This window comes from Ursus americanus, chromosome 7 (assembly GCF_024610735.1).
Source record: "Ursus americanus isolate L20-20 chromosome 7, mUrsAme1.1.p, whole genome shotgun sequence".
In the NCBI taxonomy this organism is placed as follows: Eukaryota; Metazoa; Chordata; class Mammalia; order Carnivora; family Ursidae; genus Ursus; species Ursus americanus.
This window is the reverse complement of record NC_142133.1, coordinates 39,174,713-39,199,649: the sequence shown is the minus strand read 5'-3', so window position 1 is coordinate 39,199,649 and position 24,937 is coordinate 39,174,713. Positions and strand designations below refer to the sequence as shown.

The 24,937-nt window shown below is 52.3% G+C and overlaps 3 protein-coding genes across 8 annotated transcripts; 1 reads left to right on the top strand and 2 right to left on the bottom strand.

The window, feature by feature from the left end:
- Positions 1–37: 37 nt before the first annotated feature.
- Positions 38–3,530, bottom strand: DOK1 (docking protein 1). Its single transcript, XM_045788372.2, has 5 exons — positions 2,832–3,530; positions 2,193–2,492; positions 1,931–2,024; positions 1,531–1,715; positions 38–1,287 (listed from the first exon to the last, which is right to left on the bottom strand). Exons 1-5 carry the CDS (start codon positions 2,889–2,891, stop codon positions 478–480), a joined length of 1,449 nt encoding a protein of 482 aa, XP_045644328.1. The 5' UTR covers positions 2,892–3,530; the 3' UTR covers positions 38–477.
- Positions 3,531–3,705: 175 nt separating this feature from the next.
- LOXL3 (lysyl oxidase like 3) lies at positions 3,706–21,692 on the top strand. 5 transcript variants are annotated; one of them, XM_087863574.1, is made up of 15 exons: positions 3,732–5,522; positions 7,363–7,526; positions 8,090–8,304; positions 15,287–15,343; positions 15,960–16,019; positions 18,198–18,417; positions 18,658–18,838; positions 18,978–19,132; positions 19,376–19,543; positions 19,677–19,839; positions 20,033–20,276; positions 20,369–20,484; positions 20,564–20,700; positions 20,807–20,918; positions 21,099–21,692. In XM_087863574.1, exons 1-15 carry the CDS (start codon positions 5,210–5,212, stop codon positions 21,170–21,172), a joined length of 2,379 nt encoding a protein of 792 aa, XP_087719700.1. In that variant the 5' UTR covers positions 3,732–5,209; the 3' UTR covers positions 21,173–21,692. The 5 variants fall into 5 exon arrangements, with proteins under 5 accessions (XP_045644319.1, XP_087719699.1, XP_087719698.1 ...); XM_087863575.1 differs by having other exon boundaries at positions 15,251–15,343; XM_045788363.2 differs by lacking the exons at positions 15,287–15,343; positions 15,960–16,019 and having other exon boundaries at positions 3,706–3,822; positions 5,198–5,522.
- On the bottom strand, positions 21,638–24,882 carry HTRA2 (HtrA serine peptidase 2). Of its 2 annotated transcripts, XM_045788366.2 has the most exons (8): positions 24,310–24,880; positions 24,005–24,209; positions 23,721–23,915; positions 23,453–23,485; positions 23,114–23,219; positions 22,896–22,965; positions 22,105–22,200; positions 21,638–21,997 (listed from the first exon to the last, which is right to left on the bottom strand). In XM_045788366.2, the coding sequence occupies exons 1-8, from the start codon at positions 24,813–24,815 to the stop codon at positions 21,832–21,834; spliced, it is 1,377 nt and encodes a 458-aa protein (XP_045644322.1). In that variant the 5' UTR covers positions 24,816–24,880; the 3' UTR covers positions 21,638–21,831. The 2 variants fall into 2 exon arrangements, with proteins under 2 accessions (XP_045644322.1, XP_087719720.1); XM_087863594.1 differs by lacking the exon at positions 23,453–23,485 and having other exon boundaries at positions 24,310–24,882.
- Between the last annotated feature and the right edge of the window lie 55 nt (positions 24,883–24,937).

The window sequence follows — 24,937 nt, the reverse complement described above, 5'->3', positions numbered from 1 at the left end:
CATGTCCCCTCTGTGACTGTTCACACACATAGACCTCTTAAACCCAAGCTGACTTTAATGAGAATAAACTTCTTAAAATCTAGGTCTCTGGCAAAGAACAATGCAGGGGCGAGAATCCAGGCACAGTCCAGCATCACCCTAGAGCCTCCATGCAGGCCCCTCAAACTGCACCAACTCAGACCAAGCACCCCTTTTCATAGACCTGGTCTAGCAGCTGTCCATTCCTTTTCGGAGGGTGACTTGGGGTTGCTGGTCTCTCCCAGGTCCCATCCCTCACCCCTGCCATCTCTCCCACTTCTAAGACTTCTTGAGATTAATCATCCTTCCCTTGACTCCCCTGATCCCTCCAGTCCCCTGGGCTGGCTTACACAAGATCCTCCAGCCCTCTGGTTTCTGCAGGTTCTAATAGGTTTCTTTGATCCCCAGTGCCACCTCCCCGTGGTGGTCCTATCAGCAACCCCAGCCTTGCTCTACCTCTCATGTGGAGCCCTCTGACTTGACCCCGGTCCCAGCCCCTGCTCTAGACAGCTCACATTCCCAGCTCCCTGAGGCACTGCTCTTCTGGACCTGGCTGTACAGGACAGTGTCTGAGCTGTGGCCTTTGCTGCCACCACCAGCTGCAGCTCCAGGTTCAGAGAAGGCAAAGCCCCGGGGCTTGGGAGCTGGGAGGGGCTTTGTGCTCCGAGGAGGTGGCACAGCGTAGTCATCAGTGGCAGGGTTGTAGGGGAGCTCATAGCCCTCCTCCTTCACCCGAGCCTGGCACCACCACGCATCCCTGGGCTCCTGGGGCAGATCGTAAAGGCCTCGGAGAACAGCTGGGGCCAGACCCTCAGGTTCATCATAGATGGGGTCCTCTTTGGGGTCCGTCAGCTTGGCCTTCAGCAACTGCTGCTGCACATGCTCGTACAAGTCGCAATAAAGAGGTTTCTTGAATTGTACTCTCTCCCCTGCCTGAGCAGGGGTGCTGTCCAGGGGGTCTGAGTATAAGGAATCCTGGGAAGGGCCTGGAGGAATGCGCAAGGAGTCTAAGGGTTCAGCATACAGGGCAGGAGGGCAACCCAGGAGCTCCTGAGGGCCAGGCAGGGATGCCAACTTCCTCTCTGCCACTTCTCCTTCATGGGAATCAGCTTTGAGACTATCCTGCCCTTGACCATCCTTTCCCTGGGCCTTCTGCCGGTGAATAGCAGTCTCAACTGCCTGAAAGATGTCATTCCCCTGCGCTGTCTGGAAGGTGAAGGTTCCAGGGCCTGAAGGGCAGCGACGACCAGCCTCAAAAGAGAACATGACCTGAAGAAGGTGTGGAGGAAAACACATTACCAGGAGCCTTGAAAGGAGATGAGTCACAGGGCCTGTCCTAGTTATAGAGGATCTACAAAGAATAGACTACCTGGGGAGGGAGGTGGGATCGTGGGCTAAGCAAGGAAGGGTTATCCAGAGGACAGAACTTCCCGCCTTCCTGTCCTGCCTCACCCCACCCACCCCACAGCTATCCCGACCCAGGAAGTCGGTGCTCCCTGACAGCCCCCGCACCTTGTCCCGGCCATAGCGGCGCAACAGAGTGTAAGGCCAGAAAAGGAGTGGCTCCAGTATCTGACTCTGGGCCCCTGCGGTCAGGAGAGTCAGCCTCTCAGCCTCCACCCTCAGCACATAGGAGCCATGCAGGCCACAACGCTCAGCGGCTTCGGTCCTCTGCACCGTTACCCAGAACTGGGATCCTGGAAGGAATACACAGTTAGATTGGCGCCCGGCCCGAAGCCGGACTGGTGGGTGAGGGCGCTGGGGACGTAGGGCAGGTTGTCCAAGCACTCACTTGGAAACCAGCTTCAGGAGCTTCCTACTTCCCCCTGGGTTCCTGACCCTTTAATCACTCCCTTCCCAAGAACACCCTTCCTTTCCACCCCATCCCTGCCCAGGCCTCTCAGGCGTCTACCTTCCCAGGTGGGGCTATACAGCGAGTTCTCCAGCATCTCCAGGGCAGAAAGCTTGGGTGAGTTCTCCGCAGGCGCCAGAGCCCAGCTACCTTTCTGGGGTAAGTAGAGAGAATATCGAGGACCCTGCAATTCCCTCGCCGCTGTTCCCAGGGTCCGAGCCAGCCTAGGCCCTCTGCTACTGTAACCGCCACCACCCCGCATCACCTCTTAGGCCCAGTGCGTTTCGCCCCAGCCCCTCGCGGGCAGCCCCGGCACCCTCACCGGAAAGGCATTTCGGCACAGTGTTTGCACCCAGGCGGCGCTGGACGGCGCGTCTGCCGCCAACAGGTGGGAGCGCTGCGCGGTGTCCAGGCGGAAAGCTGCGGCGCCAGGCTCAGGGGGGCTCTCCACAGCTACGGGGACCACGCTCACACACTCCGCCAGACGGATCACCTTGCAGTCCAGGCGGCGCGAGCCCCCTCGGCCCCCTCCAGAGCTCGACCCCTTGTGGTCAAAGAACTCGAGCCGCGCTACGCCGTGGGGACTGGCAGGATAGAGTACCGCCCAGGTCTTCCTCCACCTCTGGGAAGAGAGAGCGTGACGCTGGGGAGAGAGCGGGCGAGCACCAGCGGTCCGGGCCCCGACGGAAGAGACTGGCGCAGGCCGATTTCGGGTCTGCAGCTTCCCGACTGGGGGCGAAGCTTCCCGAGAAGGATGCTGCCCCGTCTCCCCAGGACCAGAAAGGGCGTACCCCGAGGGCAGCGGACCTTCTCCGGAGTGTGAAATCAACTTCGCGGGAACGTCAGAGGGCTCTCCAGCTCCTGGCCCGCGCTCCAACCCGCTGCCTCCCCCTCCCTCCCGCTGGGCTCTACAGCCCACTCCTAAGTCTTATGGGGTTCCGCAACTCCTGCCCCCGACTACCTTGGTACCGAAACGCTGACTTTGCAAAAAGAGCGGCCCCTCCATCACAGCTCCGTCCATGGCCCCCGGCGGTTCCTTCCGCGCTTCCTGGCCCTGAGGGCTAGGGGCGGGGCGGGGGCGGGGCCGGGCTCCCGGAGGCGTTCCCCTCTCCCGCCTCCTCGGACCGCGACGGGGGAGCAAGGAGAGCAGCAAAAAGAAAGGGGAGGGGGTCCCCAGATAAGTTGGGCGGTGCCCCACCTTCAGACCCCTACCCACAGCTCTAGGACGTTCCCAAGTGGCTCCACCAGAGGAAACTTCGAGGTTTCGGCCAGAGGGCTCTGGCGCCTGGGCTTATGGGCTGTGTAGGACGTCATAGGCTCAACGTGACATCAGATTGAAGGCCGTGACGTCACCCCGAAAATGCCAGTGGGGACCCTGGGGCACCGGAGGGACTCTGCGGGCCTTCATCGCCTCAGTTCTCCAGGCCGGACCCTCCCCTAGCCCGGCTGGAGTTCGGCTGTTTACACTCCGCGGAGCCCGGGACGTGGGGGAAGGGCTAGGGGCTGGGGACTGGAAGGCTTCCCGGAGCCCGGAGCTGAGCCGCGGCCTCTCGGGGCTGCCGCCCAGGCCGGTCCTCGGCCCTGTGGCCTCTTGTGTGTCCAGCTCCCTGACCGCAGGAGCCCGGCCTCCAGCCCGCGGGAAAAGAAAGCTTCATTGAGCAGGCCGGGGAGGGTCGGCGGTGGGGGGGGTGGGGGGAGGTGGAGCGGCCGCGGCCAGCTCCACGGGGGAGGGGAGGATCAAAAGGAGAAGAGGAGGGAACTGGCCAGGGAGTAATGGAAGGAGAAGGCGGAATGTGGGAGGGCTCAAGAGGACGTGGGAGGGACGAAAGGAGAGGGGGGGAGAGAAGGGGGGTCCAGTCTCCCCTGGCCGAGCACTTTTTTTGGGAAGTCCAAGGACTGATCTCCAGGACCTGGACTCTTCTCCCAGCCCCTAGAGCCCCGCTCAGCCAAAGGTAGGGGGAGTCACGCTGCCGCGGGAGGAAGGGGAGTTTCGGATGGAAAGGATGGTGGAGGGACCACGAAAAAGGGGTGATGCAGGATGGGGTCGAGGGTAAACCAACCAACAGAGGGTTTTATCACTGTTAAAAAAAAAAGAGACACAAGAAGAGAGGAGGCAGATATTTGGCGGGTGGGGGGCTGCGGGGTGTTCCAAGTTGGGCAGCCGCCAGGGCCCTAAGGCTGGAGGCTCCTCTGTGAGGCCCTACCCCTTGGGCCCCCAAGCAAAAATGTCCCCAGAACAAAGCTGTCCTGTTGTGTTGTTTGTAAGAGTTGGGGAAAGCATGTTCAGGGGCCCCTTGTAGGAGAGGGGCTGTTCTCAGTCCCAGACAGAGAGAAGGCCTTGGCTGAGGTGCTGATTGGCACCCTGGCCTCCGGTTGCCCAGTGACAGCGATGGCAGTGTTGGCAGGAGGTTTGGACAACCCCACCCCATTACCCCTCCCAGCTTGAGGCCTGGCCCTCCTGGGCCCCTTGACCCTGCAGGGCATGTGAGAGCCTGTGTGCTGGGTAGGGTGTGTGTGTGGGAGGGGGGGTTCTCCATACATCCTGGTCTCTGCCGGCTCTGCCACAGAATCTGCCCAGACAGGACTCTGGGCTTGGCTCCCAATCAGGGAACCTAAGATCTGAGGGGCTCGTAAGCCCCCTCACCTGCTTCTCTCCACAATCGGTAGCTAGCTGTCCTCTGTCTGGCTGAATGGAATCATCTGGGTCCTGGCCACCACCCCTCCTTGGCTCCTGCCAGGCTCTCTCCTCACCTGTTGCCTGTGTCTCTCCATTGCTGTGTGCACTGGCTCTCTCACGGTCACCTTCTATCCATCTTCCACATTGTCTCTTTCTGCTGTCTCTTTCTGTTTGATCCCCTTTCGTTCCCACAGTTTCCCTTCCTCTCACATCCTGTCTGGGTCTTCCTCTTGCTCAGTCCCGATCTCTTTCTCTCGACTATTCTCTGCCTCTTGGTCTCTAATCACTGTCTTTTGATCTTTGGGTCTCTTAGACCAGTGCGTGGGGATAAATGAGGGGATGATGACAGAGCTAGGAAAGGACCTCGTGAGACAGAACAACTGATGGTGAGGGAGAGCCTATCTCTGTGTCTCTGTCTGTCTCCCTCTCTCTCTCCCCCCTCCCTAGTCTGCACCTCTCTGACTCTGTGCTTCTGCTCTTATTTAGTTTGTGTTTCTTTCTCACTTAGTCCCTGGGTCCCTGTCTTTCTCTCACACAGTCTCTGTCTCTGTCCTTCTTTGGTGTCTCTCTCCCTCTCCTGACCTCTCTCTGGGACCCAGGCCCGGCTTGGTCTCAGTGTCTCTTACACGCTCTCTCTCTGGGGCACCCAGGCCTTCCCTGCCATGCGACCTGTCAGTGTCTGGCAGTGGAGCCCATGGGGGCTGCTGCTGTGCCTGCTGTGCAGCTCCTGCCTGGGATCTCCATCCCCATCCACGCCCCCCGAGAAGAGGGCTGGCAGCCAGGGGCTGCGCTTCCGGCTGGCCGGCTTCCCCAGGAAGCCCTTCGAGGGTCGCGTGGAGATCCAGCGAGCTGGCGAGTGGGGCACTATCTGCGATGACGACTTCACCCTTCAAGCTGCTCACGTCCTCTGCCGGGAGCTGGGCTTCACAGAGGCCACGGGCTGGACCCACAGTGCCAAATATGGCCCTGGAACAGGTGAGCAACACTCCATGCATGGCCTAGGTATTGCCTTAATGCAGGGAGAAGGAACACCAGGGCAGGCACAGGGACCCAGGACACCAAAAACAGCCAGTGTCAAGTAACCCATGGTTGACAGTCACTTCTCAGGCCTGCGTGACCTTAGGCTGGTCAGTGCCTTCTCTGAACTTCAGATATGCTATGTACAAAATGACCAGGTGATCTCTAAGTTCCTTTCTTCTGCAAATGTATGATTCCACAAAGACACATGCAAGGGCAGCCCTGATACAGGTGAGCCCTGTACAAGTAAAGTACAGTTGGTTTGGTGGAAAGCTGAGAGCAGATAATGATGTCCAGATATCCCAAACCAGAAGGGATCACAGATACTGCCGCTGACAAAATCAGATTAGAGGCAAGAGCTGAAACCAGCAAGCTGGCACTGACTAAGAACAATAAACTCTTCAGACAAGAATGGGGGAGGAGCTTCAGAGGAATTCTGCGACCTGAAGGTGCTTACTTTGTATGAGCCACAGTAGGATTGAGGGACAGAAGCCGGTGCAGTCTGCAGCGCATCCCCGCTTCCCACTGGCTGGACCACTTCTGGAATAAAGTGTGCCTTGTAAGTGCCACATTTAAGAGAGACAGTAGAAAATGGAACTACTTTCAGAGGAGAGCTGCCCAGATGTGAAAGATTGGAAGCCAAATTTCAAGAGGGAGTAGCTGAAGAAACCGGGGATGTTTGGTATGAAAAGAAAAAAGCTTTGGATAGCATTTACCTGAAGGTTGTCTTCAAATGTAAGGACAGTCATCTGGCTGAGGGAGTTTTCTGGATGGCATCAAAGGACTGAATCAGACCTGGTGGGGGAAGGTCATAGTCACGAGGACTCTGTGATGGTTCCAGTGGCCTGGTGGGGCTGGAAGTAGGCATCCCAGCAGAAGCTGGGTGAGTCCTGTCAGGATGTGCATGATGCATCCCTGCCATTGGCTGGGACAGACTAGTCACATTGGGTGGAATTCCATGTGGAATTGGGTCCATCCAACCCTGACAAATCAGATATTCATTTCAGTGTGGTCCAGGCAGAAAGAAAAACAAGGGGCAATGTGGCAGCACAGACAGGGCAGGCCCATGGGAGAAAGCAAGGCTGGGGTGAAAAGAACTTAGATTTCCAAGTCTCACAAACAGCTTAAACCCCTAAGCCGCCATGTATTGGCTGTATGGTCTTAGGCAAGTTACTTCTCTGAACCCCAATTTCTGTTTTTTTTTTAAGTTTTTATTTATTTATTCAACAGAGATAGAGACAGCCAGCGAGAGAGGGAACACAAGCAGGGGGAGTGGGAGAGGCAGAAGCAGACTCCCAGCGGAGGAGCCTGATGTGGGGCTCGATCCCATAACGCCGGGATCACACCCTGAGCCGAAGGCAGACGCTTAACCGCTGTGCCACCCAGGCGCCCCTGAACCCCAATTTCTTTACATAAAATGGTGGCAGCTCTAAGAATAATCATGTATATGTATACATGGCAAAGTGCCTAACACACAACAGGTACTTGATTAATTGTAGCTATTATTGAATAGGTTAGGACTGATCAGAAATTCAGTGTTGACTCTTTTGATTTTTTATTCACCCTACCAACTTCTTGAGTATCCCCCAGATCAGCACTAACCCCCCATCAATCCTGTGCTCCCTTTCCTCCCACAGTGTCCTATCTCTTGCACACCCATTAACTTACCAGAAAAATGGGATTATCCTGGCCAGATGTGAAGCTTCTAGGCTCACTCTCTCCAAAATCTCCATCACTCCCCCACGTCCTCCATCCTGCCTCCACAAGCCTCTCTATCCCCTCATCTCTCCCTCCACAGGCCGCATCTGGCTGGACAACCTGAGCTGCAGTGGGACTGAGCAGAGTGTGACTGAATGTGCCTCCCGGGGCTGGGGGAACAGTGACTGTACCCACGATGAGGATGCCGGAGTCATCTGCAAGGACCAGCGCCTCCCAGGCTTCTCAGATTCTAATGTCATTGAGGTCTGCCGTTCAGACACACACACACACACACACACACACACCACCCAAGATGGCCGGGGTGGTTATATGTGGTTAGAGTGGATACTAGAAGGTAGGGGATCCCATATGCCCCACAGGCTAATTTGGGTTGGTGGGAGGCTTAGAGGGTGGCGACAAACGACAGAGCTCCTAGACATAGTAAAGCCCAGGTTTGTTTTAGCATTGGCATTCAAGTTACTAAGCCTGGCATGAGCCTCTCCAGCTTCATCCTGCTCTCCTGGAACATCTCCCTTCCTATCTCTCCTACTGCTTCCATGCCTCTTCCTCTGTGAACTGCTCCCTCATGCTCCTGGCCGCCTTGGGCGCTTCTTTCCTCAGCTTTCTCAGCACCCTCCATCACCTCTCGGAGCACACGCCCTTCCACTCTCGTGGTCCAGGAGAGTCGGTTCACCACAGACAGCAGGTGTGCCAGCCCCTACTCGCCACGGGCTTTACAGCAAACACACTTGATCAGGGCTCCACGAGGGTGGGAGGACATGTAAAAGGCGCTGAGACTCCTTCCTGTGCTTGTGGTCCCATCCCAGGTAGAACAGCAGCTGCAAGTGGAGGAGGTGCGACTTCGACCGGCTGTGGGGCGGGGCAGGAGGCCCCTGCCAGTGACCGAGGGACTAGTCGAAGTCAAGCTTCCCGACGGCTGGTCCCAAGTGTGTGACAAAGGCTGGAGCGCCCATAACAGCCACGTGGTCTGCGGGATGCTGGGCTTCCCTAGCGAAAAGAGAGTCAACACGGCCTTCTACAGGTGAAGGGACGTGGGCGCTGAGTGTAGCGGACTGGGAGTGAGGGGTGCTCTCTAAGGGGTGGTGTCTCGACCTCTGGGAGGGTCCGGGGCTCTGCAACAGTAGAGAAATATGGAGGCCCTTTCGGAAGTGGAGAGTTGAGAAATCTTGTGGGACCATGAAGGGGCTCCCCGGGGCGAGGCTGAACTGGGGCAAGCAAGGCTCCTGCTCTCTCGGGTCCGCAGCCGGGGCGCGGCGAGTGGCGCCGGTCGCGGGTCGGGCCCATGACGCCATCTGTTGGCAGGCAGACTCTCGGCGCCCCGGGGTGCGCGCCGAGCCTCGCGAGGCCACGCCCAGCGGCCGGCGGTCCAGCGAGCGGTTACGGTTACGGCGCAGGGCGCGGCCCCGGGACCCGCCGTCGGAGCTCAGGGAGCGCGCGGCCGCCCCCTGCGGAGGCGGTGCCTGGGTGTGTCCAGAGCGGAGCTGGGCGCGCGTGTCCCCGCCAGAGAGCCAATCCCCGAGGGTCGGAGGGCGCGGGGGAGAGGTCAGGCCCTGCCCCCGGGACTTCTAGGCAAGTTTTCCAGAATATCCTTCGGCGGAGGCGCCCGACCCTCTCCACCTGCCCTGGTGTACGCCCTAGCTTCCAGAGTAACGGATCACACTGGTGAACGGCTCTGTGCTTACAGCGCCTCGCTACCCTGGAGAATCATGCGGTCATTTTGAGGAGTTTAGAAATCTTGACAGTCTCTTTGTAATCTATTTCGAAGGCTAAAATGCTAATTTCTTTTCAGCTCTTCCTTAGTTGAGTTTTGCAGAAAGACCTCTTGACATCTAGGTGACCTTCCATTGGGTACACAACTTCAGATATGGTCTGATCAGGGCAGGGTACAGTAGAAATGCTCAGCTTTGGGTAGAGCATGCCCAGACTTTGTATTGACTTTCTGTTGAGGAAACACCCCACTTTTCGTATTGAACTGGTAATCATCTAAAACCAATTCAGATCTTCCCTTATCCTTGATACTAATAGAAAAGCCTATTTGAACCTAAATCTATGTTGAGTTTACGCTATTAAATTAGTTAGATACATCATTTAAAAGCCATTAAAAAGCCATGATGAGTCCATGAGATTATCCTGAATCTTGACATTATTTTCCATTTGTCATCCCTCCCAGCTTCCTCTGGAGGATATATACGATAGCTATGCCTTCTGCCTTCATCAGAGTGACTGTTAAAATTGTTGAAATGTTCAAAACCAAAGTCTAACTCTTCCTTACTCATCAAGTCTTTACTCATTAGTTGTGAAATGTTTTTTCCCACTAATCGGGAACAAACTGAACACTACAATGACGTAGCCAACATTTCACCATTTTATCTATAATGAAATCATGGGAGATTTTGTTAGTCTCCCTTAAAATCCGGATATATTCATGGCCATTCTCCAGCCTTCCAATTTAGTAATCTTATCAAAAAAGGAACGTGGTGGTTTGAACTAATTTTTACTGAAATCCTTCTAAGTCTCTAAGGATCGCCATATATTTTCCTCACTGTTCACAAACTTTCCATTTAATAACTTATTCTAGAGTATTATTCTCTAAGGAATCATTTTTCTTCTCTTTGAAAGTAAACATATATTATCCAACCTCTAGTCTTCTCCAGACTTGCTCAATTTTTCTTGCCTTGGTTCTTGGCACATCTGAAAGTTCTTTCAGCCCCAAGGAATATACTTTATCTGGTCTAGAGACTCAAACTGTTTTAAAATAGCTATGTGCTGTGCTCCTTTACTATAATCTGTGTTGGGGCTATATTTCTTTCTCTGTGCTGTTCTTTACCTTCCCTAACCCAAACATCAGGTTCTGAACAATTAGCACAATTTAAAAAGCAGGGATTTCAAGTGACAAGGCTAGCATGAACAAGGGTGAAGAGATCCATTCATTCGGTATTGATTTATTGAGTGTCTACAGTGTGCCAGGGACCGTTGTAGACACTAGGGATTCAACAGTAGACAAAACAGACAAAAATCCCTGATCTCATGGACTAGGGAAGAATTGGAAAATAGTAAAATTTTAAAATGTAAGGATGGCAAAGAGTGTAATCAATAAAAATAAAGCCGGGAAGGAGTTAGGATGTCGAAGTGGGATTACAGTTTTAAATAAAACAGTCAGAGAAGGCCTCTTTGAAAAGGCATCATTTGAGGAAAGATTTAAGGGAGGTGAGGGCACAAACTGTGTAGAAATCTAGCTGAGCATTTACAGGAAGAGGGACCGTAAATGAAAAAATCCTAGGGGATGGGGGAGGGGTAGAAGGAGGGAGAAGGCACTCTTGCATGCTCCTGGAGGCCACTGGGGCTGCAGCTGAGGCAACAAGAGAGAAAATGATAGAAAGGTGACATAGGAGGAGATTGGGAAAGAATGGGGAGGCCACTCACGACCACATAGGGACATTTGGGAGATTGGCTTGCTGTCTGTGTGAGATAAGGTTTTGAACAGAGATGTGACATCTGACTTCCATTTTTAAAGTATTATTTTGGCTGCTTTAAGAATAGACTGTAAGGGATGCAGTAGAGTCAGGGAGTCAGAGAAATTAATTAGGAGGTTATTGTCTCCTGAAAGCCAAGTAAAGAAAGTGAGAGGTGATGGTGACCAGCGAGAGTGGTGAAAAATGATCATATTCTGTGTATGGTTGAAAGTAGAGCCGACGGGATTTGCAGATGGATTTAATGTGGTGTGAGAGAAGGAAAGGAATTAAGGTTCATTCCAAGGTTTTGAGCCTGAGCTAAGTATGGAGTTGGCCTTTCTGATAAGGAAGACAGTGGGTGGAGCACATTCTGTGTGAGGAGGGGGTGGAGGGTGTTGTATATTAAAACTTGGTTTTGGACCTGTTAAATCTGACGTTCTCTAAGACATTGAAATGGTGAGGCCGAGTAAGCAATTGGGTATATGACTCTAGAGTTCAGTTGAATAAAAGTATTATAAGTCCTGAAACTGGATAGTGTCACCAAGGTAGTGAGTGTAAACAGGAAAAGAGAGGTCCAAGGACTGAACTGAGAGCTAAAATGTTATGAGGTCAGGAAGATAAAGTGAACATGGAAACAGTGAAGTGAGGTAAAAAGAACACCAGGGGAGTGTGGTGGCCTGTAAGCCAAGTAAAGGGCTTCAGGAAGAGGGAGCAAGCGAGTGATCACCTGACTCAGTCCTGCTGGTGGGTCTAAAAGCACAAGGACTGAGAAACAAAAGCTGGATTTAGCAAAATGGAGTCATTGCTGACCCAGACAGAGATGACAGTGACTAGGATATTTTTCAAAAGACGGTTGACTAGAGTAGAAGGTCATGCTGAAAAATAATTGAAGGAAGATCTGAATACTTAAAAGCCAGAAAATGGAACACTTTTCATGCCAGATTGATCTTTATCTTATGGCAAAATTAAAAATAAAAGTATTTGGGGGCGCCTGGGTGGCGCAGTCGTTAAGTGTCTGCCTTCGGCTCAGGGCGTGATCCCAGCGTTCTGGGATTGAGCCCCATGTCAGGCTCCTCCACTGGGAGCCTGCTTCTTCCTCTCCCACTCCCCCTGCTTCTGTTCCCTCTCTCACTGGCTGTCTCTGTCCTGTCAAATAAATAAATAAAATCTTTTAAAAAAATGAAAGTATTTGTATGGGACACTGATGAAATAAGCCCAGTGTTGTTAAAGTTTACCCGATAGTAGTGAACTGGAGGGAGGAGGTTCTGGACGCAGTAAAGACTAGTTAGGAGTTTGTTATAAAAGTGAAGCTGATTCAGAGGGTGACAACCAAGAGGAAGGGGATGAAGAGCTGTAGGATGACTGGTAACAGAAAATAAGAGGAATACGGGAAATGCCCCTGAAGCTGCTGGAGAGGAGGATGGTGTGTGCCATCAGGGCTGGGCTTCAAGGTAGTGTGCACTAGCTTCCGAGTGAGCCGTCCTCAGCAAGTCTGAGACACAGCAGTTATCCCTAGGTATGCATGGTATGAAGTAATTTTCAGAGATCAGGAATATTTGTGTAGATATTGCAATCCGTTAATGAATCTGGGATATAAAGGCTGGAGGACACATACTAAGTAGAGAGATCATTCATAGTGAGGAAAGGGGTTACAGGAGTCCTGGGAGATTCTGTGATGGGGCTCTGATCTAGATTTCCTTTCACAGGTCACATCAGACAAACAGAGCACTCGCACAGGTAATCACATAAAGGATAGGCAAGGTTATTAGGAAGAACTCCGCCTTCCTTAGAGACAGAAGATACATCGGCTCGCTTTTAGAGGAAGCCGCTAAGATTTGGGGAATGAAAAAATCAGAACATGATGCATTTATCATTTTTCAACTTGGTTTTATAGTTCTGCCCTAGAACATGTGAAAGTTGTAGAATTTTAGAAGAGGAAAAGAATGTAAAGATAATTGATCATTTACTGTCCTTTTGCAGGCAAAGAAATTGAGGTTCTAAGAGCTTAAGAGCTGAAAGCTATTTATTGAACTCCTGCTATTTGAAAAGCACTGTGCAAGGTGCTGAGAACACAGAGGTGATGAGAGACCATGGAAGACCTTATAGTCTACATTAAGGATTTGGGTCTTTATAATAAAAGCCCTAGGAAACAAGTGAAGTGTTTTCACGAGGAGGGTTGTGAGAGGCCATGAGGAGGTTTTGGGCTCCGAAAGATCACTCTGACAGAATTTCTGAGAATGGTTTGGAGATGAACAAGAGTGGATGGACTGGAGAGATGTTTAGGAAGTAACAATGACAGGACTTGGTTATGGACTGACTTTGGGAGTCAAGAAAAGAAGTATCAAGGTTAACTCTTAGGTTTCTGGAGTGGATTTTACTGAAAGAATTATGGGTTTATTTTTTGGACCTATGTTACATTTTAGAAAACTTTGAGACATCTAAGTAGAAACATCAAGAAGGCAATGGAATATAAGGTTAGGTATAAATGAGAACAAATAAAGAGAGGGTATGGAATGAGTAGAATGCCTCAGACAGGGCTCTAAAAATTTAAGTGACTAGCTAGAGGAAGACCCTGTGAAGAAGACCAAGAGAGAGCAACCAGAATTAGGAATCAAACCAGACTAGTAGTGTTAAGACAGCCAAGGAAGGAGAGAAGAAGAGAACAGCAGTGTCAGATGCTACCAAGAGGTAAATAAGATGAAGACTGAAACTGTCTACTAGATTTATTATCGCAGAGTGATGGGGAAAACCAGAAAAGAGCGGGTTAAGGAATGAGTGGTAAGAGAGAGGATAAAGAAATGGAGTATTGACAACTCTTGACAGTGTTTTCTATGAAGAATGGGGGAGTTATGGGGTGCAGGGTGTGTGTGGGAGGCGTGTATAGGAGAGATCAGAACAGGTTTAAAACAATTCAGTTGAGGAGAGATTGTATACGACTTTTCAATTGAGAAAAAGAGGTCCTAAGAGATGGAATTCAGAAACGTTGGGGGGGAGTGGCCTTAGAGAAGAGAGATGGTTGGCATGAGAAGAGGGTGCACAGATGTAGGTAGGTTTTTATATTTGATGGTTGAAGAAACAAATGTTGGGGGAAACAAGCACACTTGTGAATGAAGGAGTGTAAATAAAGACAGATATCAGTACTGGTCCTAAATAAGCACCAGGTTCTTAATATAATCTATATTGTACCTTATATATAACTAGGTATGCCATATGATATTTAATATAAAACCTTATAAATAACTAAGAGAAGAAGTACTTCTAAATTTCTAGATAATAATACATTTTTCTGAGTACTAGCCAGAGGATCAAGATAATCTTGAAAGAACACACAAAATATATTTCATTTCAGACAGATCCAAGGAAGAGACATTTGGAGAAAAAATTTCACACTATACTTGTATGATGAGAGGTTCTAAACTCTTAGTAATGTCTCAGGAAAGAGACCTGAGAGTTATTGTATACTCTTTCCTAGGAATTTTGGACAAATTGGATATTTTGGCAAAAATACCAACTAAATACATCCTCAGGAAGAAGCCGGGGCAGGAAATACCAAGCAACTCCAGCGCTGTTTCAAATCTATATATTAATATCCTAGTGCATCTGCACACAGTATACTGTGTCCAGATAGGACTCCTCAAGAGAAAACATCAGAGTAAGAACATGTTTAAAGAGGGGATAAGTAAGATGATAACAGGGAGTCCCACAAACTTATAAGAACAGACAAGCAAGATCTGCATTCATCTGTACAAAGTTGGACAGGACAGAGAGGGGGCAAAATTAGTCTTTAAAATCAAAAGGAGAATGAGAGGAGAAACAGACCTAGTTTCCAGACATTAGACTTAAGGCAACCTCTTGAAGAATAAAATAGGTCAAATATTTAGGCCAATTAAAAAGAAATAAAGTTTTAGAATTTATTTCTCTGGAAGTAAGTCTGGGAGCTGAGCTCCGTTTGTGAATGACTAAAGCATGTGGGATTTAATTTAGGCAGGAAGGATGCTGTCATCCTAACCCGCCTGGCCTCATGTTCCCCAGTCAAACCAAGTTAATGTTCTTGGACATCCAGCCTTGGTCCTGGTCCACAGCCCTCAGACCTGGAAATGCCATAAGTCAGAGAGCATCCAAGAATAAAAGACAGTCAGCCTCCCTATAACCAGGCCAGTTCTCTCTCCTTGCCTGGTCAGTCTGACAATCTTAACAGTCCTAACACCTTCCTACTTATACCCTCCCCATAGCCCTCCCCTCTGGTTTAGATCAACCCTGCTATTGACCCTAGTCCTCATGGCCCATCTGCCCCAGCCTGATTTCTGTGGGTGCTGGTATAGGGGCTCTATTAGCCTGAGTCCGTGTGCTTCACTGCTGCTCGTCAGCCTGGTCATGGGCATGTAAGGCCAAACAGCTGGGAAGGGTTGAGCCTTGGGAGTATCTCATAACATTCTGCTGACTTTCCAGCTTCCCTGTTGGAAAAGTAATTTGCCCTTGGCCCCAGCTGCATCAGCCTTTCCCACTCGGTTCTAGACTGATCTTGACTCTGCTATTGTCTTATCCTCGCAGAAAGTTGAGAAAGCGAGCGGCCAAAGCCTCGGCCGGACGCCCCAAGCCCATTGGAAGGTAATGGGGCAAGAGCCCCGGGACCTCCTGCTCGCCCCTGTGGCCCGAGGAGGTGGATGGATGGAAGGCAGCCTATCCATGTCCATCCCAGAACCCAAGCTGATGAATTAGAGATGTAACTGCAAAATGGCCATGGGGCGGGGGAGGCAGGCATGGGGATGGGCAAGCTTAGATCTTAGAGTGCACAGGGAGGAAATAATGCAGGAATGGCTGAGGAGAAGCCTCCGTACCCTTATACTTCCCCTAAATAGGTTGGACTCCAGCCTCAGCCACCTGCATGCTTCCTACCCCCTACTCTTCACTCCCCCTTAATTCATCCACATTCCCCTTCTCTCTCCTCCCTTTACCTCTTATCCCCTCTCCCCTCACCCCCTGGACTGACTAGAATTCTCATCACTGTGGTGGAATCCAGAGAGCAACCTGAGTTCCTAAAATGGACTTCAGTGGTGTGTAGCAGTCCGTGTGTGTGGAAAATCTGGCCCCTTCACTTTACTCCTTCCCACACTCTGCATAAAGGGTCCTTCCTGGAAACAGGAAAAAAAAAAAAAAACCCTCTACCTTTCCTGGGCCACATACCTAACTACTACCTCCACTAACTTCTTTCTCCCTTTTTCAGACCAATCACCAAGCTTAAAGTCAAACCCAAACCCCGAGTGGGCAGGGGATCAGTCAAGAGGTAAATGAAGTTCAGGCTGGGTGTGAAGAGAGGGAGAGCACAGAATGAGGATGAGTCAGGGCAATTGGGCTGTGGTCAGGAAGGGGTCCAGGAGTCCCCCACCATGACGTGGAGGAGCAGCAGTAGCTATTACAAACCACCTTCCAGATGATTCACTGAAACATAAAGTGATGCTGGCCCTTATGTTTCTGCGGAATTATGCTTGTCACAGGATTTTTGCGAGTCTTGATAGAAGCTCATCCACTGACTACCCTTGTTCCACATGCTTATTTATCTTCCCCCAGTGAATTCTAGCAGACCCTCTGGCACTTTTGTCCTTCAGATGCCACACCTGCCTCTCCCTCAAGAAGTTCAGTTTGCCTAAGGGATCAATGTTCCCAGCTTATCTTTATTTGATTAATTTTTTAAAAATAGGTGCTACCAGCTTGGAGGTGAGACTTGGGGTCCCCTCTGAAACCTCTGCCAGGGATGGGTTCAGATTATAGTCCCTGTGTCTCTGGCCCAGTTGACACAATTAGGCTCCCAGTTCCCTAATTTTCTCATGGGTTCCTTTGGAATTCAAGAGAATGGAAAGCTTCCAACCCCAGTGATTACCTCTCACTAGGCTTCCAAAGGCCATTTGCATGTGAGAAGTCTCCCCGATAACTTCTTCAGCAGTGGCTGAAGACACAGAGAACTCATCCCTTTCTTCCATCCCCTCCTCTCTTCTGCACATTCTAGGATCACCCAGTGGTCCCTTGGTGGCCCTCCTTCCCCAGCTCCTCCTGGTGGCTTCAAAGGAACTTGGAATTCGGGGCTGTTCTTGTAGTGCCTTCTAGCTAAGGATCATCTGTGTCCAACATAGCCATGCTCTGGTCTTCCCTGAACCCCAAATCCAAGTGCACACTGCTGTTTTTACTGTGTTCCTTATGGGGAAAGGGGAGGCGGAAGTTTAGAAAAGCTATATCTTTTTCCTGTGATGGCCTCCTTGACTTTTATTTTCAGCCATACAGGACTTTGGGAGAGTACCTGATCTGTCTGAGCTTCAGAATCCACTGGTCCTGAGCCTCCAAAGGTATTCTGTAAAGTCTCCAGGCTTCCTGTGTCTGTTGTGTTTATAAATTTTCCTCCTCTCTGTGTCTTCTAGCCAATGACTTCAAGTCATCAGATCCCTTCCTCTCTCTGACATCAAGTGATGGGCACATTACTACAATAACTCACTGCCAAGTCAGCCTCACAGGCCCACCTCACCAACACACGCCCTCCCCTCTGGGCACTGCTCTCATTGCGTGCCCCACTGCTATCTCTTATTCTGTTAGTGTCAACAAACAAGCCCCCTCGTTCTCACAAGGCATCTCTCTGAGGTGCTTCCAAGTTTTAACGTCTCTAGTTTAGTCCCATTTTCATGCTCGGGTGGCTACAGAACATTCCTTCTGTTACATTTAAATTGCAGAACCATGGACTACCTTATTAAAGCTCAGCTCAGGTCTGGAGAGCTCTCTGCCATTCTGTTGTGCATATTCACTCTCCTCTGGTCATGTGGTCTCTTAACTTTTGTCTGTCTTGCATTTATACATCTTCATTCCCACATGTGCCAGCCCCAGTCCTTCCCTTCTGGTATATTCTTCTCATAACTACCCATCATATTCTGGCCTGGAAGACTCTTCAGCCTCAGAGAAGCAAGCCATTTAGACCCAAGACTTACTCACTCCTTTGCATCCTGTCCCTGATTCAGTTATCTCAGCCTCAGTATAATAGAAGGCTGAGCGCTCCCGCTGGCTCTTCAGACTTCCTGTTTGTGTCAGCCACTCCCTTCTGCCCATCTCTTTCAGCCGGGCTGTCCTGGCTTCCCACTCTCTCTGCACAGGAACCTCAACCCCAGCCTCCATTAGGGCCAGCAGCCTGAAACCAATGGGAGCAAGGTTTCTGTCAGGCAAGTCAACACTAGCTATCCTGCCCAGAGGGGTCTTTGGCTGCAGGTCCCCCAAGAACCCTCCTGTCTGGGTAATCTGGGCTCTTTCAGCCTGGAAACTTGCCCTTTGTCTCTATGGAGGGAAACGCAGCAGAGAAGAGGGGATGAAAAAGGGATAAAGTGGTCATGAAAGGTTGGGGGATGGTGGAGGCATGGAGGGGAGGAGGGTTGTGGGCAGAGGTAGGAGCATTGTTTTACCCTACTACACCCCACTCCTGTCCCCCCAGGCTGCTGGCCCAGCGGCAGCAACACTCCTTTGGTCTGCATGGGGTGGCGTGCGTGGGCACCGAGGCCCACCTCTCCCTCTGCTCCTTGGAGTTCTATCGTGCCAATGACACCACCAGGTGCCCTGGGGGGGCCCCTGCGGTGGTGAGCTGTGTGCCAGGCCCTCTCTACGCAGCATCCAGTGGCCAGAAGAAGCAACAACAGTCGAAGCCTCAGGGGGAGGTGTGTGAGACAGTGACTATAACTTTCCCCACCCCAGGTGGAGAACCCCAGAGCCTAGCCACCCCCTGACTAAGCACAGCCCTGACCTTTGAGGACAGAAAGGAACCTCTCTCCAGGGGGTGGGCCACAGTCCTGAGACACCCCCCCCCCCAACCAGAATCTCATTCATCTCCCAGGTCTACTTAGCTCTGTGCTGATGTTTCCATTCACTGCTTTTGGGCACATCTCTCTCCTCTATAGACCCGAGTGCGTCTAAAGGGTGGGGCCCACCCTGGAGAGGGCCGGGTGGAAGTCCTGAAGGCCAGCACGTGGGGCACAGTCTGTGACCGCAAGTGGGACCTGCAGGCAGCCAGCGTGGTGTGTCGGGAGCTGGGCTTCGGGAGTGCTCGAGAGGCTCTGAGTGGTGCCCGCATGGGGCAGGGTGAGGGGGATGAAGATGGGAGGAAGAGGGAAGGAGAAGGTACACACTCTCCCGGGGGGTACATTCCTTGGGAAGGAGACCCCGACACAGACAGTGAAGGTCCAGTTATAACCTCCTGATCTTTGACCTCTCACCCTAGGCATGGGTGCCATCCACTTAAGTGAAGTTCGATGCTCTGGACAGGAACCCTCCCTCTGGAAGTGCCCCCACAAGAACATCACAGCCGAGGACTGTTCCCATAGCCAGGATGCTGGAGTACGATGCAACCTGCCCTATACTGGGGTAGAGACCAAGGTCAGTTATCTTTCCAGTTCGGTTCAGGGATCTGGTCTCCTCTCCAGTCCTGGTCATGATTTGCAGACTGACAGCTTCCCAGCCCACTGTCCCAGGCCCCCACCACCCAGCAACTCCCACCCAGTGCCTCCATTTGCCAGCCCTTATGTGCCTCTGAATCACCCGTCAGCCACATGCCTGCTATGGACACCCACTTCCCCTTCCCAAAAGCTTACCCAGAACTTCCATTCTGTGTCACTACAGATCCGACTCAGTGGAGGCCGCAGCCGACATGAGGGGCGAGTGGAGGTGCAAATAGGGGGACCTGGGTCCCTTCACTGGGGCCTCATCTGTGGGGATGACTGGGGGACACGGGAGGCCATGGTGGCCTGTAGGCAACTTGGACTGGGCTATGCCAGCCATGGCCTGCAGGTGAGTGAGGAGAGGGAAACCAAGGCCATTGCCTCCAAAGCCTGTGTTTGGGGCAGAGGACTGTGGAAATGAGTCCCTTGGCCCAAGAGGCTGGATGGTGGGGCCTCACAGAAACACCAACATATGTTCCCAGGAGACCTGGTACTGGGACTCAGGGAATACCACAGAGGTGGTGATGAGTGGAGTACGCTGCACAGGGTCTGAGCTGTCCCTGGACCAATGTGCTCATCATGGCACCCACGTTGCCTGCAAGAGAACAGGAACCCGCTTCACTGCTGGGGTCATCTGTTCTGAGAGTGAGTGAAGCCAGGGAAGGGAGGCTCTGGGCCACCCCCTTGGAGAGAAAAAGAGAGCTGTAAGCCGGAGGGGTACTCCTTGCCTGTGAAAAACCAGCCTCTCCCCCTCCACAGGGGGAGGAAGAAGCACCCCTATCTGTCCCCGCCCCCCCCATCAGTGACCTCCCACACTCTGCTTCCTTCCTTGGGGCAGCTGCATCAGATCTGCTGCTGCACTCGGCCTTGGTGCAGGAGACAGCCTACATCGAGGACCGGCCCCTGCACATGCTCTACTGCGCCGCAGAAGAAAACTGCCTGGCCCGCTCGGCCCGCTCAGCCAACTGGCCATACGGCCACAGGCGTCTACTCCGGTTCTCCTCCCAGATCCACAACCTGGGACGAGCTGACTTCAGGCCCAAAGCTGGGCGCCATTCCTGGGTGTGGCACGAGTGTCATGGGTGAGAGGGGCAAGCAGAAGGGCAAGGTCACTGGAGATGGGGCAAGCCTGCTGGGGGTAGGGAAGGAAACAGGGGTCCCCTTGTCCCCACAGGCACTACCACAGCATGGACATCTTCACCCACTATGATATTCTGACCCCCAATGGCACCAAAGTGGCTGAGGGCCACAAAGCTAGTTTCTGTCTAGAAGACACCGAATGTCAGGAGGGTGAGTTGGGCCTCGAACAGACACCTGTGTCTCCATCCCACAGCCTTGCCTCACACTGACATATGCCAATCCCTCTCAGATGTCTCCAAGAGGTATGAGTGTGCCAACTTTGGAGAACAGGGCATTACCGTGGGTTGCTGGGATCTCTACCGGCATGACATCGACTGCCAATGGATTGACATCACAGATGTGAAGCCAGGAAACTACATTCTGCAGGTGCTGGGGGCCTGAGATCCAGCTGGCAAGTGGGAGGAATGTTTGTTAAAGACACCTTGGGATTTGAGGACTGCAACTGGTTACATTGCCTTTCTCCCACTCACAGGTGGTCATCAACCCCAATTTCGAAGTAGCAGAAAGCGACTTCACCAACAATGCAATGAAATGTAACTGCAAATACGATGGGCACCGCATCTGGGTGCACAACTGCCACATTGGTACTTGGTGGGAAGAGGAGCCCAGAGAGACTGGGGGATGGGAGGGAAAGACCTTCATTCTCATCTACCTAAGTTGGTTGTCTTCCCACCCACCTCTGGATCTCCCAGCCTCTCCAGTTCTACCCACCCTTCCCCACAATGGGTCTGTTTCCCCACCTAAACCATCCATTCACCTTCTAGGTGATGCCTTCAGTGAAGAGGCCAACCGGAGGTTTGAGCGCTACCCTGGCCAGACCAGCAACCAGATCATCTGAGGTGCTGCCGCCCTCTCCGCAAACCACCACTGGCCCCTAAGGGCAGGGGTCTGAGGCTGCCATTACCTCAGGAGCTTACCAAGGAACCCCTGATGTCAGCAGGCCGGCCGCCCTCATCCAGTGTGCACTATGGATGTGGAACTCTCAAGCCAAGGTTATCGCCCTCCTTCCTACGCCAGCTGCTGGATCTGTGGCCAAGTGTGGGGAATTTTTGCTCCCAGGCCCAGCACTGAGCCAAGCACACGACAAAGAGCAGCACCTGATTAACTGCCCAGAACAACAGACAGCAGCAGCTGGTCTTCTTGAATAGGGAGGTCAGAATGGTCAGCTCCAGTATCTCCCCTCAGTTGAGGTGGGGGGATACAGCTTTACCTCTAGCCTTTTTGTGGGGGAAAAGATCAGTACCCCCCCCTTATTTTTTTTAATGTTTTTTTATTATAACCCCCCCTTATTTTTGACTATAACATGATGCTAGGTATAATTTTATTTTATATAAAAAGCATTTTTATGATTCCTCAGAGCCCAGGGATTGGTGCTGGTGGTTGGAGGGACCTGCCCCCCACTGGTTCATTTAATCCTCTGTCCAGGTACCCTCAGAGCCTAGGCCAGGAAAGCAAGGTGGAAATCAGAGCAGGAGTCTCGTACTCCTGCTGACCCACTCATTCTGTGACTTCAGGGGTCACATATAAGGTCAATGTTTCCGGTCCCCGCCGGATGCGCACTGCCAGCTGGGATTGGGTTCGAACAGCTTCATAAATATCTTCAGCGTTTTGTACCAGCTGCTCCCCAATGGCCAAGATCACATCACCCGGCCGTAGACCAGCCCTATGGTGAAAGACAGAGAGAGAGAGAAAGGAGGGAATAGACAGCCCAGTTCAAGGGCACATGCACACCTCACCCATCCCCACCTCACAATGCAGTCCCTCCCTCACCGGTGTGCAGGGGAGTCCAGGATGACTTTATGGATGAGCACACCATGCTGAACATCAGGAAAACTTGGTTCTCGAAGCTGTAGTTCAGCAAGGATGCTGAAAGGACAGAGATCACTCTGTTAACCACACCAAGGCACTCTCCCCATCTTGTGTTCACCTCAAATCTCGCATCAACACACTGACAACTGCATGGACAAGGGCATGCACTAGATACTCCGGATACAAAGGCAATTGGCTTTCTGCCTTCTGGAAGTTAGGAAGTGGGACATGTACATAAAAGGTAACTAATTCCAAGGGATACATAGTATAAAATCAGTAACACTAATGTCATTCTAGAATTCTAAGAGAAACTTTAAGGAGAGAATAGAACTTAAGCTGAGCCTAGAATGAATGGTTCTGGTATTTAACTATATAAATCAAGAACAACATAAATAAAACCATGGAAGTAGGAAATCAGGTTGGCTGGAACAAAATATATTCATGTAAGAAGCCAGAGCTGGAAGGTTAAATTGGAGACAAATGGAAAATGGCCCCTAAACACCAGGTTAATGGATTGAAGTTTTTAAATCAAAGCAGTAACAGGATGAAATCAACCTGGTAGCAGGTGTACAAGATGGACTGGAGTGAGAAAGTCAAGATCATGAGAGAGAACAGCTCTTCTGATAGCTCCAAGCGTGAGGCAACTTATCTTAGATAAAGATAAAATTGAGAGCAAACCTCAACACAAGTGCCAGTTGCCCACAACTGAATACACTGGTGGTCCTACAGGTCACTGCCCCTAAAGCTCATACCTGGGAGTCAGGGTCAGCATCATCACCCCAATGTAGCGGCGCTGGGACCCACTGATTCCAAACCAGGAATCTGTGATAGAGGGACAAATGAGCCTCAACCAGCTACCTCCTTCCTTCCCCGACCCTTTCCTCCCAATAGACGACCCCCCCCCAGCAAAGCCCAGTGAATGCCCCTCCCACCACTTAAAGGAATTCCTCCCCCACTAAGCCAGGCTCACTCTTCTTTTCCCCACGATGCAGAAACTCTCGAAGGCGATCAGAAGGGATGGCAAAGGAGATTCCAGCTGTGACCTTCATGGTATTCACTCCAATCACCTCCCCATCCTGCAGGGATAGAGCCCACTATTCCCTGGCCCAGACACATAGCAGGAAATGGGGATATCTGAACAAGAGTAGCAGGGAGTACTGGGGAGTTGGGGAGACCTGGTTGGATTCTGGGAGACAGCCAACAGGAAACTGCTCAGAAATTTGACCAACATCGTTGAATTAGAGGAAGCACACCCCTTCTCACACTGACCTGGGGCAGGGATTCTTGGAAAGAAGGATGTCCCACTCACCAGGTTAACCAGAGGACCTCCAGAATTTCCAAACTGCAGGACAAGGAGAAAATATGGAAGAGATCCAGGGACTCTATGCCTGGGGGCATGACCGAGATGTAGGCACTTTCTCCAAATTCTCTCCTTTCCCAGCCCAACCTGAGTGGCCACATATGTGCAGCCCGACTTCTGTATACAGGCTCATCCACCATCTATCACAGTTGGTGCCTGCACCCCACAGCCTAGCCCCCAACCCTCAACCTAGTTTTTCATTTCTCTTAGAACGCACATCAATAGCTGCATCAGTCTGGATGTATTCCACATTGGTTTGGGGGAGGCCCAGGTCTCTGGCTGGACGCTGAGCAGAGCTGACAATGCCAGAAGTGATCGTATTCTGCAGTGCAAAGGGACTTCCCATGGCAACAACAAACTCCCCTTGCCGGACATCAGCTGAGCGTCCCAAGGGTAGTGTGGGGAGAGGCTCCTGAGGGAGAATGGATATAAGAGACCTGTCACCTGGAGATGTGAGCAAGTTCACAGCCCCACCCAGACCCTGCCTGCCCAGACCCCCACCTTAGTCTGAATCCTCAGCGTGGCAATGTCTGCCACGGGATCCACAGCTGTGACCATGGCCTCATACGTGTCACCGCTAAGCAGCCTCACACGGACCCGGCGCCGATCAGCCACCACATGAGCGTTGGTTACGATGAGCCCGTCGGCAGCCACCACGAATCCTGAGCCATTCGAGATAGGGACTTCGCGGCCCGAGAAAGGGTGCCTGGGTTGGGGGGAAAGTAAGGATGTAAGGAGGCTCAGACCCCGGCTCGCCCGCCCTCTAACCCGCGGCTTGGGTGCCTCCTGCTCTTCCCCACCGTTACCGGCCCAAGATCTCGATATAAACCACAGCAGGTGCTGTCTTCTCCACCACGTCTGCGATGAAGTTGTACTGGCTCCGGGGAGAGGTGGGCGGCGAGCCAAGGACCGAGGCGAGGACCGCTGGGGGACCCCGACCCCCGCCCCACAATAACAACAGCACTGCCCCCCCAGCGCCCAGCGCCACCGCCAGCCATACGCGCGGACGGGTTCCAGGGGTCCCTGAGACCTCCCGGGTCCTGGGATCTGGGGTCCCTGCAGTCAGCCGTGGTCGGGAATCCGAAGTCCCCGATTGCAGACACGTCCGTGGTTCAGGGACCCCCACAGACAACCGGGCCCGGAGACTGGGGGTCCCATAAGTCACTCCGGCCCGAGGGTCAGGAGTTCCTGACGTCAGCAAGGCCCGGAGGTCAGGGGTCAACAGGGGTCCCTTCCCCCAGCGAACGCCCCCGACAGCCCGCCATCCCCGGAGGTTCCAGACTGCACCCCGCCCCGCCCTCAGTGCAGCCATCAGCTCCGCCTCGGCTGCCTCCTCGCCCGCCCTACACAGAGGCGGCGCCCTGGACGCGAGCAGGCGGACAGAGGGACGCGGGGCACGCCGGTACCTGAAGTCCTCCAGAAGTGCACGCCGGG

What these genes read in the sequence shown, in the direction of transcription:
- DOK1 (XM_045788372.2), bottom strand. Translation starts at nt 2,891, where the DNA reads ATGGACGGAGCTGTGATGGAGGGGCCGCTCTTTTTGCAAAGTCAGCGT. An exon ending in TGTGCCGAAATGCCTTTCCG is followed by an intron (nt 2,025 to 2,192) that starts GTGAGGGTGCCG and finishes TACTTACCCCAG; the next exon opens with AAAGGTAGCTGGGCTCTGGC. An exon ending in GTATAGCCCCACCTGGGAAG is followed by an intron (nt 1,716 to 1,930) that starts GTAGACGCCTGA and finishes TATTCCTTCCAG; the next exon opens with GATCCCAGTTCTGGGTAACG.
- LOXL3 (XM_087863575.1), top strand. Translation starts at nt 5,210, where the DNA reads ATGCGACCTGTCAGTGTCTGGCAGTGGAGCCCATGGGGGCTGCTGCTG. An exon ending in ATACTGGGGTAGAGACCAAG is followed by an intron (nt 19,133 to 19,375) that starts GTCAGTTATCTT and finishes GTGTCACTACAG; the next exon opens with ATCCGACTCAGTGGAGGCCG. An exon ending in CAGGAAACTACATTCTGCAG is followed by an intron (nt 20,701 to 20,806) that starts GTGCTGGGGGCC and finishes TCCCACTCACAG; the next exon opens with GTGGTCATCAACCCCAATTT.
- HTRA2 (XM_045788366.2), bottom strand. Translation starts at nt 24,815, where the DNA reads ATGGCTGCACTGAGGGCGGGGCGGGGTGCAGTCTGGAACCTCCGGGGA. An exon ending in TATATCGAGATCTTGGGCCG is followed by an intron (nt 24,210 to 24,309) that starts GTAACGGTGGGG and finishes CCCCCAACCCAG; the next exon opens with GCACCCTTTCTCGGGCCGCG. An exon ending in CTGGACTCCCCTGCACACCG is followed by an intron (nt 21,998 to 22,104) that starts GTGAGGGAGGGA and finishes CTTTCACCATAG; the next exon opens with GGCTGGTCTACGGCCGGGTG.